Genomic DNA, 13,769 nt, shown 5'->3' with positions numbered 1-13,769 from the left:
ATATTGTACGAGAAAGTCATTGCCTAGAAAGCAATATATAAATGTGTATTAAAGTATTTTTCCTTGTTATTCACCTCTACATAAGCATATTTGAAACTACTTTGTATTAAGTATAAATGGGTAGTGTACCTGACACTTAAGGTAGGAATTCCAATACGATTTGCCTTTTATAAGTACATTTGTTTCTCTGTAACAAAATGGCCTAAATTGATTTAGGTTCTTCAAAGTTCATATTGTATTACATTTTATTTCAGTCAATTCTACACCCAAGAGTGAATGTCCAAAACATGAAAGTTCAGTGCATTTGCAATATAACAGTTGAATATCGAAAGAGTCATGTTCTAATATCAAAAGGTCAAATTATAGAAAAGCCTAGAAAAATGTGAGAAATGTGTCTATGGTTCTCTCTTAAGGCTAGTGGAACTTTGGGTAAAATTTTACCTTTTATTTTATAATAAACTTCTTTGGCATGAAATTAAGTGCCTGTTGCAGACAAGAGTTTTCAAATGAGAGAAAATCATTTTGAGCAATATCTAAATTTAAGAAGAAAGAATGTTAAGCAATAAAAACTACCAGAGTAGTGTGTGTGTGTGTGTGTGTGTGTGTGTGTGTGTATACATATATATATAAAGAGAGTGACTGATTGATTTTTTTCATTCAAGACCAAGTAACTCTCTCAGGCTATGCAACTTTATGTGTGTCATCAGGAGAAAACCAGTTTGTACTTCTATTTCTACAGAATGATAAATAGGCAGCAAAATATAAATATATGCAAATAAGTAAATAACTGAAAAGAGGATATTAACCCCTGCATATGATATCTGTCAACACTTCATATTCATCCCTTAATTATTTGATGTTTGAAGATTATTCAACATAAGCAAAAGCTACTTAATAGTATATAACAATTATTAGGAAGGCCTCTAAGTTGTATCCAAGTACAACATACGTGGTAGACATGGTGATGTGATACCCAGATCACTATGGAAGGAAAAGATTTGTTGCCCAGCTTTTGGGAGGGAAGTCAGCAGACAGCCTCCAGCTGTCCGCTCCTTCTGGTTTTACCTCATCTGCAGAGATTGGCCTTACTTGAGGTACACCCTTCTGAGGGCAGCCCACATCTGGTGGCTGGGTCAGACAAGGATATAAAGACCTGACCACTTTGGCCTCAAACAAGACACTATGATGAGCAAGTGTTGTTCCAGAACTCTCCACCAGGTTAGCCAGGTCTGTCAGGCCTGCATTTCACTTTGACTTCATCCTCTGACAATCCTCCTTCCTCTATCTCCCTTTACAAATGTTGATTCCTAATAAAATAGCTTATACCACAAACTCTTTCTCACATCTGCTTCTGGAAAATTCAATCAGCAAGAGCTGGCACCAGGAGTGATTTGAGAAAGCAGGCAATAAGATGGTGTTTTGGAGCTAGATCACTCACCACCCAAACTTCTATGAAGACTCCTGGTGGCAAGTACAGCATGGCGAGCTCTTGTCACAAGGTGGCTATTAAATTGTTAAAACCTTCACTGCTGGTGAGTTAGTAGTGTGTACCAATGGAGGGGAATGCCCTAGAAGGTGCAATGTACCTGGTATGTGATAATTATGAAGAAAATATTAGATAAAAGGATAAAGAAGCACAAAAAATGTGCTCAACATCATTATTCATTAGGGAAATAAAAATCAACCCACAATGAGGTACCACTTCATATCCAGTTAGGATGGCTATAATGAAAAATACAGACAATAATAAGTATTGATAGGGATGTGGAGAAACTGGAACCCTCATATTTTGCTGATGGAATGAAAAATGGCCCAGTCTCATTAGAAAACAGTTCCTCAAAAATTTAGTCATAGAGTTACTATTGATATATGACCCTGAAATCCCATTCCTAGGTATATTCCTAAGGAAAGGAAACAATATGTCTACACAAAAACTTGTATAGAAATGTTCATAGCATCATTACTGATATAGCCAAAAGTGGAACCAACCTAAATGTCCATCAACTGATGAATGAATAAATAAAATGTGATGTGTTCATACAATTAAATATTATTCAGGAATAAAAAGAAATTAAGTACTGATACATGGTACCACATGAATGAACCTTGAAAAAATATTATACTAAATGAAAGAGGCCAGTCACTTAAAACCACATATTGTATTATTTCATTTATATCAAATGTCTAGAATAGGCAAATTTATAGAGATACAAAGTTAGTTAATGGTTATTAGGGCTGGGAGTAGCAGGTAGGGTGGTGAGATGATTGCTAATGGGCGTGGTTTTCTTTCAGGGGTACAAAAATATTATAAAGTTAAATCATGGTGATGGTTGTACAACACTGTAAATATACTAAACAATATTGAATGTAGACTTTATAAATGGATGAATGATATGGTATGTGAATTATATCTCAATAAAGTTGTTAAAAGATTAAACCCACTCTGATCTGGGAATGCAGGGGTTTCTCTCATGGACAAAAAAAAGATAATGGGATTGGATAGCTATAGCTAAGTGCCACTGTCCCAGTACAAAATGATAACAAGCAGCTGAGGGAGAATAGCAGACAATTGAAAGCCAAGTGTGAAAGTCCACGAACATCTTTGGTAGCATAAAGAAGCAAGAGATGGCTAGAATATAGAGGCCTTGGAAAAACACACAAGTTCACAAGAAATAGGAGATAAACCCTGCAAAGATGCAGAGCCAATGACAGCCTTAAAATTTTAGAAGTCCTCTAGTCAGGGCATGCTGAGACATTCCCTCCAATGTAAAAGGCAAGCAGGTCTCTTCAGGTTCTAAAAGCAGCATATTCCACACTTAGGAATACTGCTCCCACCCAAATATTGTGTAGCATGAAAGGCTGCCAGCTTTGAACAGGAAACAGAGAATAAGAGGGCTCTGCAGCAGTTCAGTACCGCAGTGCAAGCAGCCTTTCTGCTTAGGCCATAAGATTTGGCAGACGCTATCATGTTGGAAATATCAACAATGGGAAAAGATGTTGTGTGGAAATTGTGGCAAGCCCTAGTAACAGAATCACAATACAAGATCCTGGCGGTTCTGAAACAAAGCATTGCCATCAGCAACAAATAATTATATTCCTTTGGAAAAACAACTTCTGGTGGAGATGGAATGATTGCCCGTAGGACACCAAGTCACCATATGGCCAGAGCTGTTCATCATGAGTTAGAACCTGTGAGAGTCACCAAATCATAAGGTTGGATAAATCCAGCAAAAATCAAATGTAAGATGGCAATGGTACATCCAGTATCGAGCATGAAAAGGAGTAGTGGCCAAAAGTAAGCTGCATGACAGGTAACCCGGCCCCCCATCACTGTCAGCATCACTCTCAGCTCACTCCTATGGCTACATGGGAGAAGGCTATATCATCATCTGAAGGAGGAGAAAAAAGCCCAAGAATGGTTTACACATTGTTTGGCTTAGCATGTGGCCACAAGTTGAAAAGTGGGTGGTAGTTGAATTACCACCTCACACAGTAATGACCTTGAGAGACAGTGGTAAAGAAAATCTTCCCAGTGAACAGAGCTTAAGGCAGTTCACCTAGTCATACCTTTTGTGTAAAAAGAGGAGTAGCCCAAGTTCAAAGTATATACAGACTCATGGACAGTGGCAAATAGTCTGGCCAGCTTGTCAGGGGCCTGGAAGGAAAAAGAGTGGAAGGTTAGGAAAAAGAAGTTCTAAGGTAGAGGCATATGGAGGTACCTACAAGAATGGGCATGAAGTGTAAATAGAAGGTCTTTGTATCACTGTAACACTCAAAAGTAATCATCCGCCATGGTAGAGGCACTAAACAGCAAAGTAGACAGTGACCTACCCAGCCAGTTATGTTGGCCAGCCCTTGTCATCAGCCATCCTCTAATAAACATCTTGTCTCCAAACTCTGTGGCAGCAACTGCTCCTGCAGAATTAAACTTGGGACAACAAATTTAATAGCAATAGCAATTTTTATTCAGATTCAGACACATGTGGTAGTAATGCACACCATTATATTCCTTTCAATTGTTGAAATACTCTCCTAGAACATGAAAATGTCACTATTACTTAGTCTAAATTCACTCTTAAAGGCATTTTTAATAATTACGATATTACCAAAGGTAAACATTCAATTTTCACATTTTTACTGTCTTTGAAATACCATGAAGGACATTAAAAATTGTTTGATAACAAGATAATCTAACCAAAAATACCTATAATATTTTGACCATTCAAGTTGAGGGAAGTAGCTTTGGTACAGAAAAAGTTATGTTTGACTTTTTTGACTGCTTTTATTCTTTTTTACACCTTTGAATTGGATACTTAAAATATTTCAAAATCACTTGCACAATTCATACAGAAGGATTTACATTTCAATTTCTTGACTCAGTTTTTTTCTATACTACTAATTTGAATACTTGATAATATTTCAAAGCCATTTACCAAGTGAAAAATAACATTAAATTAATCTATTTATGTGTTATTTAGGTCGGAGTATTTCCAGAGGTAAGACAAAATTAATAGTGGTGTTTAAATTCTCCATATTCCTTTTCTCACCAAAGTTCATCATGCACTCCCTTTAAAGGATTCATCTGGCAGATGAAAAGCACAGATGACCTGTCCCAAAGCACATACCTAATAGTTGCATCTGGAGCTGATGTTATTTTCCTGGATGCATTAGCATTCAGCTGTGTGATAAATATCAACTGCCTGGGATTTCTAAGCTTTGTAAACTTGCTTGGGTGATTTTGCACTTCTAGTCTTCAACTGTTTATCGTGTTCTTACTGCACTTCAGTCAGAATTCTTCCTCTAAGTAAAATTTTATGATAGAGAAGGGGATGTTTCATCATATCACAGCCTGCATTTTCAACTTTTCTGCATGAGTGAGAATGACAATTTGAAAATAAGCCACAAACAACTAGACTATTTTTCAGAATCAGGAATGGTGGTGGCATAATAACCAAACATTTGTATCAATAATCAGATATGAAGTTTGCAAAGTCAGTCATTTACCATTATTTATTAATATAAAAATAAAATAGCTTGCATTTATATTGCACATTGCGCTTAACAAAATGCTGTACATACATCATATCAATTGATCCTCAGAAACAACATGTGATCTTTGTGGGTTTTTAGTGCCTGTTTTATAGAAGGAAGTACTGGGACCCAGAGAAACTATAATTAAAACAGGGGAATTTAATATAAATAACTATTAAGCTATGATAAAATAATAATTATAAGATGTAAGAGAACTCTATATGGTGCCCTGTGGCTGAGGAGACAGTACCCAAGGAGATACCAACTTGGAAGGGGACCTTCTTCCCCAGGGCAAGCATGCAGATTTCATTGGAGAAAGTGGAGTTGCAGCTCACTGGATGCCAAAAATTTTGCTGGTTTCTCTAGGCGGAGCTAGGTCCATGGTCACTGGTCAAGCAAACGAGCAACATAAGGTGGGTGGGTGAATGGGTGTGCAGAAAAAATTGTGGGCATCAGTGCTAAAGAAAGGCTGGGACCATATGATATTAGTGTTGGGAGGGCCGGGGGAGGTGATCAACAGGCAGAGCCAGAGCTGTAAGGTCACCAAGGGACTGCATGTTCTTCACACCTGGCTGGGGCAGAATACCACCTGAGGTCCTCAAACTCACACCTCTGACTAGTGGCACAGCCGCAGGAATCAGCAGAAATTTCTTTCTCCTGCAATGTCACGACAGCGACCTCTAGTGAGAAAGCTTAACATCGTGTTCACCACAAAGGAGAAATGCTTAAAGAATTCTGTCCGTTATTGCAGAGTAGGTATTGAAGGGTGAATCTGGAGCTGATAAATAATAAATTAATACAGTCATGGCCTTGGGTGAGGCAGCTTTTTTGGCAGAGGGTAGCTCTTGGAGAGGGACTTGAATGTCTCTATGACACTTCCAGCCCCTGGGGAAATGAATGCCTCTGTTTTGAAGGGGAAATCTGAATGGCTCACCACAGTAACCATTACAACCATTAATCTATAAATCAGTGCTAAGAAGCTGTCTGAACCGTGATATATATATATCCCCTTTAAGATAAGTTAACAGGCTTTTAATTTTAATTATTTCCCTCAGTGTTGTTTTCTCAAGCCTTCTTTTATTCACCAGAGTTGCCATTAAAATCTTTGTCCTGAATATGGAATGTATTAAAATTTAATAATAATACTGATAATTATCAAATCAAATATTGTTTGCCCTGGCAATCCCTAAATTTCGTAATAAGCTTTCACCAACATTTCCTTCCTTAAAGTTGTCCTTCTTACAGAAAGCTTGGTATAGCTACTGTGCTGCTAGAGACCATTATTTTCAACTGACTGGCATGAATGGCAGTTAGCCAAATACCATGAAGATATTTTCAAGACGCTTGTGATCAATAATCTTTTTTTCATGAGCTGAAAAAAGAATCACTGCATATGCCTTGTGTATTATAAGTGCCCTGTTTCATCTATTTTTCAGATTAAGAAGAATTTTTTCCAAAAAAGCGTGATTGTTTCAGAATTTGAAGGGGATAAAATAGAGGGATATTTCTCTTATATACTAATTAATGCAATTTCCACTAAATGATGCTGCCTCCCACTGGTTCTATAATAAAAATAGTTATCTGTGTTCACTCCTGCAACTTCTTCTGCAGTCACCCAGAGGATTAAGGATGCATTCCACACTGCAAACATGGAGTTACAGCCTTGCATTTTGCTTCTGTTCTGGATCTCTTTTGGTGTAGGCACATATATAGTATATATATTTCTCTCTTTTATTTGTGTAAGTCCTCTTCTTTGGCTAAAACGCTTAATGCTTACACACCACTTTGAAGAAAGAGTCCAAATATCTAGGCATAATAATAAAGACTCTCTTTAGTTATGGTAACTTTTCCAGTTTTAGCTCCTCAGGAAACACTTTTCATTTCAGTGCCTGGTAGACCTGAATATTCTCTCACTCCTTTAGGCCTCTATACAAGTTATTGTTTCTGTTCTGAATGACTTCCTCCACCTGAAATATTCATACACATATTCACTGATCAGCTTCATTACTAGGTCCTTTATGAAGTCTGCCAATCTCCCCTTACCTACTCCTTACTCCTCTCTGTTCCCATGGCATTTAAAAACCATCTCGGTTATAGCATTCCTCATGCCTTTTTGTATACTTGGCTGTCTCCCCTACTAATTTCTAATCTCTTTGAACACAGGGTGCAACATATTCTATTGTTGTCCAGATTGCCTCTACCAAGCCAGGCACACAGCTGTGGTGTTGGTATTAACTTTCATTACTCTTCACTGGAAGACTGCTCTTGGCTAACTGGAGCCATCACACCTGAAGACACTAGGAGGTTATAGCCCCCCTTCCAGCAGCTCTAACAAATGACTTACTGATATTAGGATGTAATAGCCTACCCCCGCTACCCTGTCTGTAGACTGGCAAACCCCTGTGTTGAGATTCATACTTCTCATGGGATCAAGCTGAGGCTAAACTTCTCATGAAACCATGTCTTCGCCTAGGTTCTTCATCTGACATATTCTGCTTTCGTCTCTCCTTAAAATTTTTCTCCTGAGATCACTCCCTCAACAAGTCTTCTTGCTGAAGAATCTCCATTCCTAATATGCTGACACACAGGGATTTTCATCTGCAAATATTTGTAAACCTGGGCCTAACCTAGTGCTGTTAAGGCATAGCACACTCAAGAAGTTTGCTTAGTGGAAGGAATTGAGTAATTAAATTAAGTATATTTGGTTACTCCTGTCTTTCCTGCTTCATTGCCATGCTGCCTGGCTTCTCTCTCTAAATTCCTGGTCCTGAGAAGAGGGTGATGCCTCAAGGGGCTCCTGGTAAATACTTAGTTTCAGTTGAAGTTACCAATCTTTGAGATCCCAAGCCATATTTTTGCTTCTTAGGTTTTTTTTTTTTTTTAAATAAATTTATTTATTTATTTTTGGCTGTGTTGGGTCTTCGTTTCTGTGCGAGGGCCTTCTCTAGTTGGCGGCGAGCGGGGGCCACTCTTTATCGCGGTGCGCGGGCCTCTCACCATCGCGGCCTCTCTCGTTGCGGAGCACAGGCTGCAGACGCGCAGGCTCAACAGCTGTGGCTCACGAGCCCAGCCGCTCCGCGGCACGTGGGATCCTCCCAGACCAGGGCTCGAACCCGCGTCCCCTGCATTGGCAGGTAGATTCTCAACCACTGCGCCACCAGGGAAGCCGCTTCTTAGGTTTTTAATGAATGATTTTCTTAACTCCTTTTCTATGAGTTAGGCCCAGAGCTATCTGAGTTATGTGATCAACGTGTAAATCACACATAAGCAAACATTTTTAGGAAGTGCAGAAGAGTAAAGAAACCATCACATTGTAAATGGTTTACATCAAAAGTCAACTTTGGTGGTCTTAAGGTTTTATCCAATCCACAGATATGTTTTATTGGATTCATACAGTGTTTAAAAATTTTTAGACCTATTGCCAACACAAAATTCCGAATTCAAGATTTTCACTCACACATAAATTGAAAGATCTCTGATTATTTACCTTCAATCTTTATGAACAATCTTGTTCGCCATAGTCCTGGTTACTCATTATTGTCTTACATCCAACCCACTTCTTTTTTTTTTTTTTTAAATAATTAATTATTTATTTATTTTGGCTGCGCTGGGTCTTAGCTGTGGCACGCAGGATCTTCATTGCGGCCTGTGGACTTTTTAGTTGCGGCATGTGAACTCTCATTTGCGGCATGCATGCGGGGTCTAGTTCCCTGACCAGGGATCAAACCCGGCCCCCTGCATTGGGAGCTCGGAGTCTTACCCACTGGACCACCAGGGAAGTCCCCAACCCACTCCTTTTTTAAGGGATTTCTTTGACTGCTTTAAATAGTTTGGTTTGGGACCCCCTAAGAGGTACTTGGGAGCATATATCCAAGGACCGTTTTCAATCCATTTCTGAATCCCTAGCATTTAGCACAGTATCTGCCAATATAGGTGCTCTGTGTTTATTAAGTTTACTGTTTAAAGGGGAAGGGAAATATCTTTTGGAAAAAAACTGCTTTTCAACCCAAAGTAAGAGTCCTATAAAATACCCTTACTGCAGCAGAAGGAAGGCAGCAGTAAAAAGGCAGGAGTAATTGAGAGATGTAACAGAGGAGAGGTGCTTGGTTTACAGTGGCAGTGGCAGTTCCAATATCATACAGATGAGCACAACAGCAATTAGGAAGAGAAGTAGTAACAGTGACTGACCTAGTAGTACAGTTGATTAATTCTGTATTCAGGAAGAAAGATTTAAGGACTGAAATGAAAGCAACTGCAAGCAGAAGGACACTGACAAATTACCACAATTAACATTTCTGATAGCCTAAAGCAACTAGCACAGCATGATAAAATGTGGAACATAGAAGTTACAACAGGTGAGAGATACAGACCTCAATAGAAGATTGGGACGTCAATCTAGATAAAGACTCTTTAATGCCTTCTGGCTAAGGCAGCACCCACATCCCATTAAGAAATAGAAAACAAAACCCCCCAAAAAATGAATTAGTTCAGGCTTTACACCAGATATATATTGTATAATTTTTTGCACTTATTTATGACTAACTTTACTACTTAACTATATACATGTGTATACACACAGACATATGCACACATACAATAAGGATTCTCTCAGCAAAACTTTTAACAATTTTATTTTCAAATAAATATTGAAAGGATGAGCTTCAGACATTGTTAGGGAAATATAGTTAAAATACATGAACCCAAATGTATATAGCATTCAATAACCTGGTGTTAAATAGGATAGACTAGAAAGTACATCACTGACAAAAATGCACACTACTGTTACACTGTCTCCCCTTCTAGTTTTTGTTCCTTATATTATGTTCCCTCTGCTTATACTGCATTCTTTTTCTGTTGTCCAGCCATCATTTGCCATAGGTCACTCTTACTGCTTTTAAGTCATAGCCAAGGCAAAGTTGCTTATTTAGCTATCTATCAAATTCTGAAGCTCTTCTTTCAGAGAGAGAACCATGAGCTTCCTTTTAATCACACAGATACCAAATAAAGGTATAAATTAAATATGCTTGTAATTAAGGAGGAAGTTCATCAGCAGGAAGAATAGGCATGGGTAGTGTAGAAGTCATCAGTGCAGTTTGCTAAGCATTTCTATACTTTCAGGTACACGTTAGGATTACGTTTCCCTGACACTGATTAAGTGTGGCATAGATTCATGGATTCATCTGGCCAATAAAATGTGAAATGGAAATGAAATATGCCTCTTCTGTGGCAGATTTAAGAAGCAAATTCTCTTCTCTCTGTCAAGACTATCATGGAAGAAGTTGTTGAGAAGGTGCTTTAATCAGTCTGGGTTCCTGAGTGTTTACAATGAGCAGAGTCTTTAGTTCCCTGTGTCATATAGCATGAGTGAAAAAAAAATTTTGTTGTCTTAAGTCACTGAGACTGGGGGTTTGTTTGTTATAACAGTATAACTTCACCCATTCTGCCTGACACAGCTAGTTAAGGTGCAAATAGCTGTGGTAGCAAAACTCTGCAGTGATGTACAGGCAATTAGAAAAAATTGTTTGATATCTCAGCTCAGAATTTGACAAACATGTAAGCTACAGGTGACAAACATGTAAACTAGGGAGAAATCTGCACACAAATAGTATTGGTCCAGACAACCTAGGGCAATGAACTTCAAACTGTGCTGGGGTGATGATCTCTAGGGATTTCTCTGCATCTCATCAGAGATCACCTGAGGGGGTTGGGGGTGGGAGGGAGTTATCTGTAGACTCTAATCAAACAAAGCATCTGTTTCTGAGATTATCTGAGATAATTTGTTTACAAATGGGGTTTCCAAATACTGCATTTGAGGAAGGGATCACATGGTGAAATAATATTGGGAAAACATTCTTTTTAGAATAATAGATAACATAAAATGTGGTCAGTGATATATATCAAATTTCTCACCAGTTGCTAACTATACCATGCTCATTCATACCTCAGCATCTTTGCATGTGTGAAACACACTTCCTCTCCTTGCCAATCTCTATCTCACAAACTGCTGTGCACTCTTTAACAGGCGCATAAAATGTTGCCTTCTCTGTAAAACCATCCCAGATGCACTTTTGGGAATGTGAGTGTTCAAGTGCACACACATACAGACTAATCTATGCCATTCTTTCCAATCTCTTATCACATTATGGTGTTTGTAAATTGCTCTCCTTTACTAGATTATGAGAGGTTGACAGAGTCTAGAAAATATAAGTAGTTTGGAATGGCTAAAAGAATATTTAAACAATAAAACTTAGTTTAGTTTACTTAATTCATTTTGCTGTACGGTTGTAAGCAAATTGTCTAACTTCAGCTAAAACTTCCAAGCCTTTGCCATATTCTGTCTTAATCATTTAACATAAATTCCCATAGGCTGTAAAATTAAATGTTGTCCAAATGATTTACTACCACAATTTCATAGTTGAATAATTTTTTGCTATTTCTGTGCTTGAACTATAATTATAAAAGAGGATAAACAACCCAGAATAACAAAAACTAAAGCCTTTGCTTATATTATTTCAGATACTCCTTACCTTTCCCTACTGACAGAAAGACCTCTAACCAATTCTCTTTACCTTTCTGTTTTGACTTTTATAAGTTTTTGCTCTTACTGTAAATTCTTTTCTTTTTGCTCTTACTGTAAATTCTTACATTCAGCAAAAACACACTTACTTTTCAAAATTTACCAACTACACAAACTGTCACACTGGATTCCATTTACAGACACCTCTACAGGTGAATAAAATGTTTAAATTTTGTAAATAACAATATTTTTAAAAGGACGATTTATTCGGGAAAGGGTGCAACAAATAACAGTAATTTTAATATGCACCTATCAAATGAGAAAGGCAAAAAAAGTTTGTTTTTTTATTCCCAAGTACTTACAGGAAGGAAAGGCATGAGCAGACCCTCAACATTTTGTTTTCATTTCAAAACATAACAAAGGTATTATGGTCTGTATTCCTCCTTCCTCCTTAGAAGTGATTCCATCAGTGGGGTTTTTATATTCTACTATATAAAGAAAAATTAAAAAGTGTTAAGGTGCTATATTTTAACTCTTAGTTTCAAAAAGAAAATACGTATTCCAAAAGAACACCAGAAACCTACCTCACCTTCAAAATTGTCTTGGTCTAGGGCCAAACTTCAAGTATATTGGTCAAAGCAGAGAGTTTAAAAACACAACTAATTAATATATTGATTTATGCATTTATTGAGTTTGGTTTTTCTGAATAAATAGAACGTCAAATTAGTAAGAATTACAAAGCTGAATAAAAGTACATTTTTGGAGAAGGCAATGTTCTATTTGGGATGCTGTATTTATGGGGGAAGTGTTTTTGCAGATTTTCAATAACTATAAATTATGATGACATTGGACATCAGTAATTACATTTGTCCCTCAAGGCAATGTAATTATTACTAATAACAACTTGCAGTGACTAAATTCTAAAAATTCAAAATACATTTTGTTTGTTTATTCTATACTTTAAGGGATAATACATATGACCGTGCTTTGATTTAATTATTTCAGTAAATATTTGTGGACATCTACTATACATCAAGTATGGTAAGTACTGGTAAATTAATGAGCAATAAGTCCTTTCTAACTTCAGGAGCTCGGTAAAGAAAGAGATAAATAAAAATCAGCAATTGGGTGATATTTGCATTGTAGAAGTATGCACCAGGTCCAGTGGTGTCCCAGCAGAGTAGGAAGGAGTATAGTATAGCACTCCGGCAAAGTCAAGTTATTCAAGATGGCTCTAGAAAAAATTTGAGGAATATTGGGGGAGTGAGAGTAGGACAAAGAAGCGAAAGGAACCTTTGGGTAAGCAAAGGCCAGGGTATGAAGCCTTATCAAGGTGTTTGGAGGCTGTCCAATGGCCACTGGAGGGCTACTGAGGAATGTTAAGCAGAGGAGTGGTAAGTCATGATCACAGATGCTTTTTAAAGTGATCACACTAGTGGCAGTAATTGTCCCAATATATGATGGCAGTGGGATAGGGGTGATTTAATTTCTCTTTTTTCAGATTTTCTATACTGAATCTGTATGCTACTTAGTAATACTTGGTAATACAAATTTCTTTAAGTGGTAAAGAAGACTTACATTTAATTGTCTGCTTTTCCCGTTAGAAAACAAACTTAACCAAAACCGAGCTACATACATCTTGTTCACTGCTCTAGTCCCAGTGCTGAATATATAGAAAATAAATATTTGTTGAGTGAATGAATGTCAGTTTGAATGGAGACAAGAGAGATTAGTGTGTTTTCAGTATATAACTTGGTGAATATGATTTAGGATGCTACCATGTTTTTGGTTGGGGTGACTGATGCAATTAGTAAGTATAGAAACGCAGAAGCAGCAGTTGGGTTTCAAGAGAAAAATAACATACAGCTTTGAACATTTTCTGAATGAGTTGCCTATGGGAAATTAGAATGAAGGCATCCAGTAAGAAGTTGGTTAAAGAAGTAAAGAATACAAGGGAAAATCTGAGCTTGAGATATAAATTTGGAACTCTAACTTCCAAAGTGGTGGTGTAAGCCATAAAACTAGATGCTACTAGTTAGGGAATGTATAGACCAAAAAGACAAGAAACTCTAGGGAAAAGCAGTGTTTTCATAACAACCTGAAGACATGCATCTAACATCACAGAATTCAGTATCATGCAATTCAGGGAATAGGAGTTTTCAGGAGGAGTGGTGAGCAATGTCAAATAAAATGGCACTCAAATAAAATGAGGGCATGAAAG

At 37.5% G+C, this 13,769-nt stretch overlaps 1 protein-coding gene across 1 annotated transcript in view; it reads left to right on the top strand.

The window, feature by feature from the left end:
• Window positions 1–1,478: 1,478 nt before the first annotated feature.
• Window positions 1,479–13,769, top strand: part of LOC133081730 (serine/threonine-protein phosphatase 4 regulatory subunit 3B-like) — a 69,287-nt gene continuing 56,996 nt past the window's right edge. Inside the window, exon 1 of the mRNA XM_061178113.1 lies at window positions 1,479–1,532. Coding sequence (XP_061034096.1) covers window positions 1,479–1,532 — 54 coding nt within the window. The remainder of the gene's footprint in view (window positions 1,533–13,769) is intronic.

This window comes from Eubalaena glacialis, chromosome X (assembly GCF_028564815.1).
Source record: "Eubalaena glacialis isolate mEubGla1 chromosome X, mEubGla1.1.hap2.+ XY, whole genome shotgun sequence".
Classification (NCBI taxonomy): Eukaryota; Metazoa; Chordata; class Mammalia; order Artiodactyla; family Balaenidae; genus Eubalaena; species Eubalaena glacialis.
Note: the sequence above shows the minus strand (reverse complement) of the source record. Positions and strands in the feature narration are given on the sequence as shown.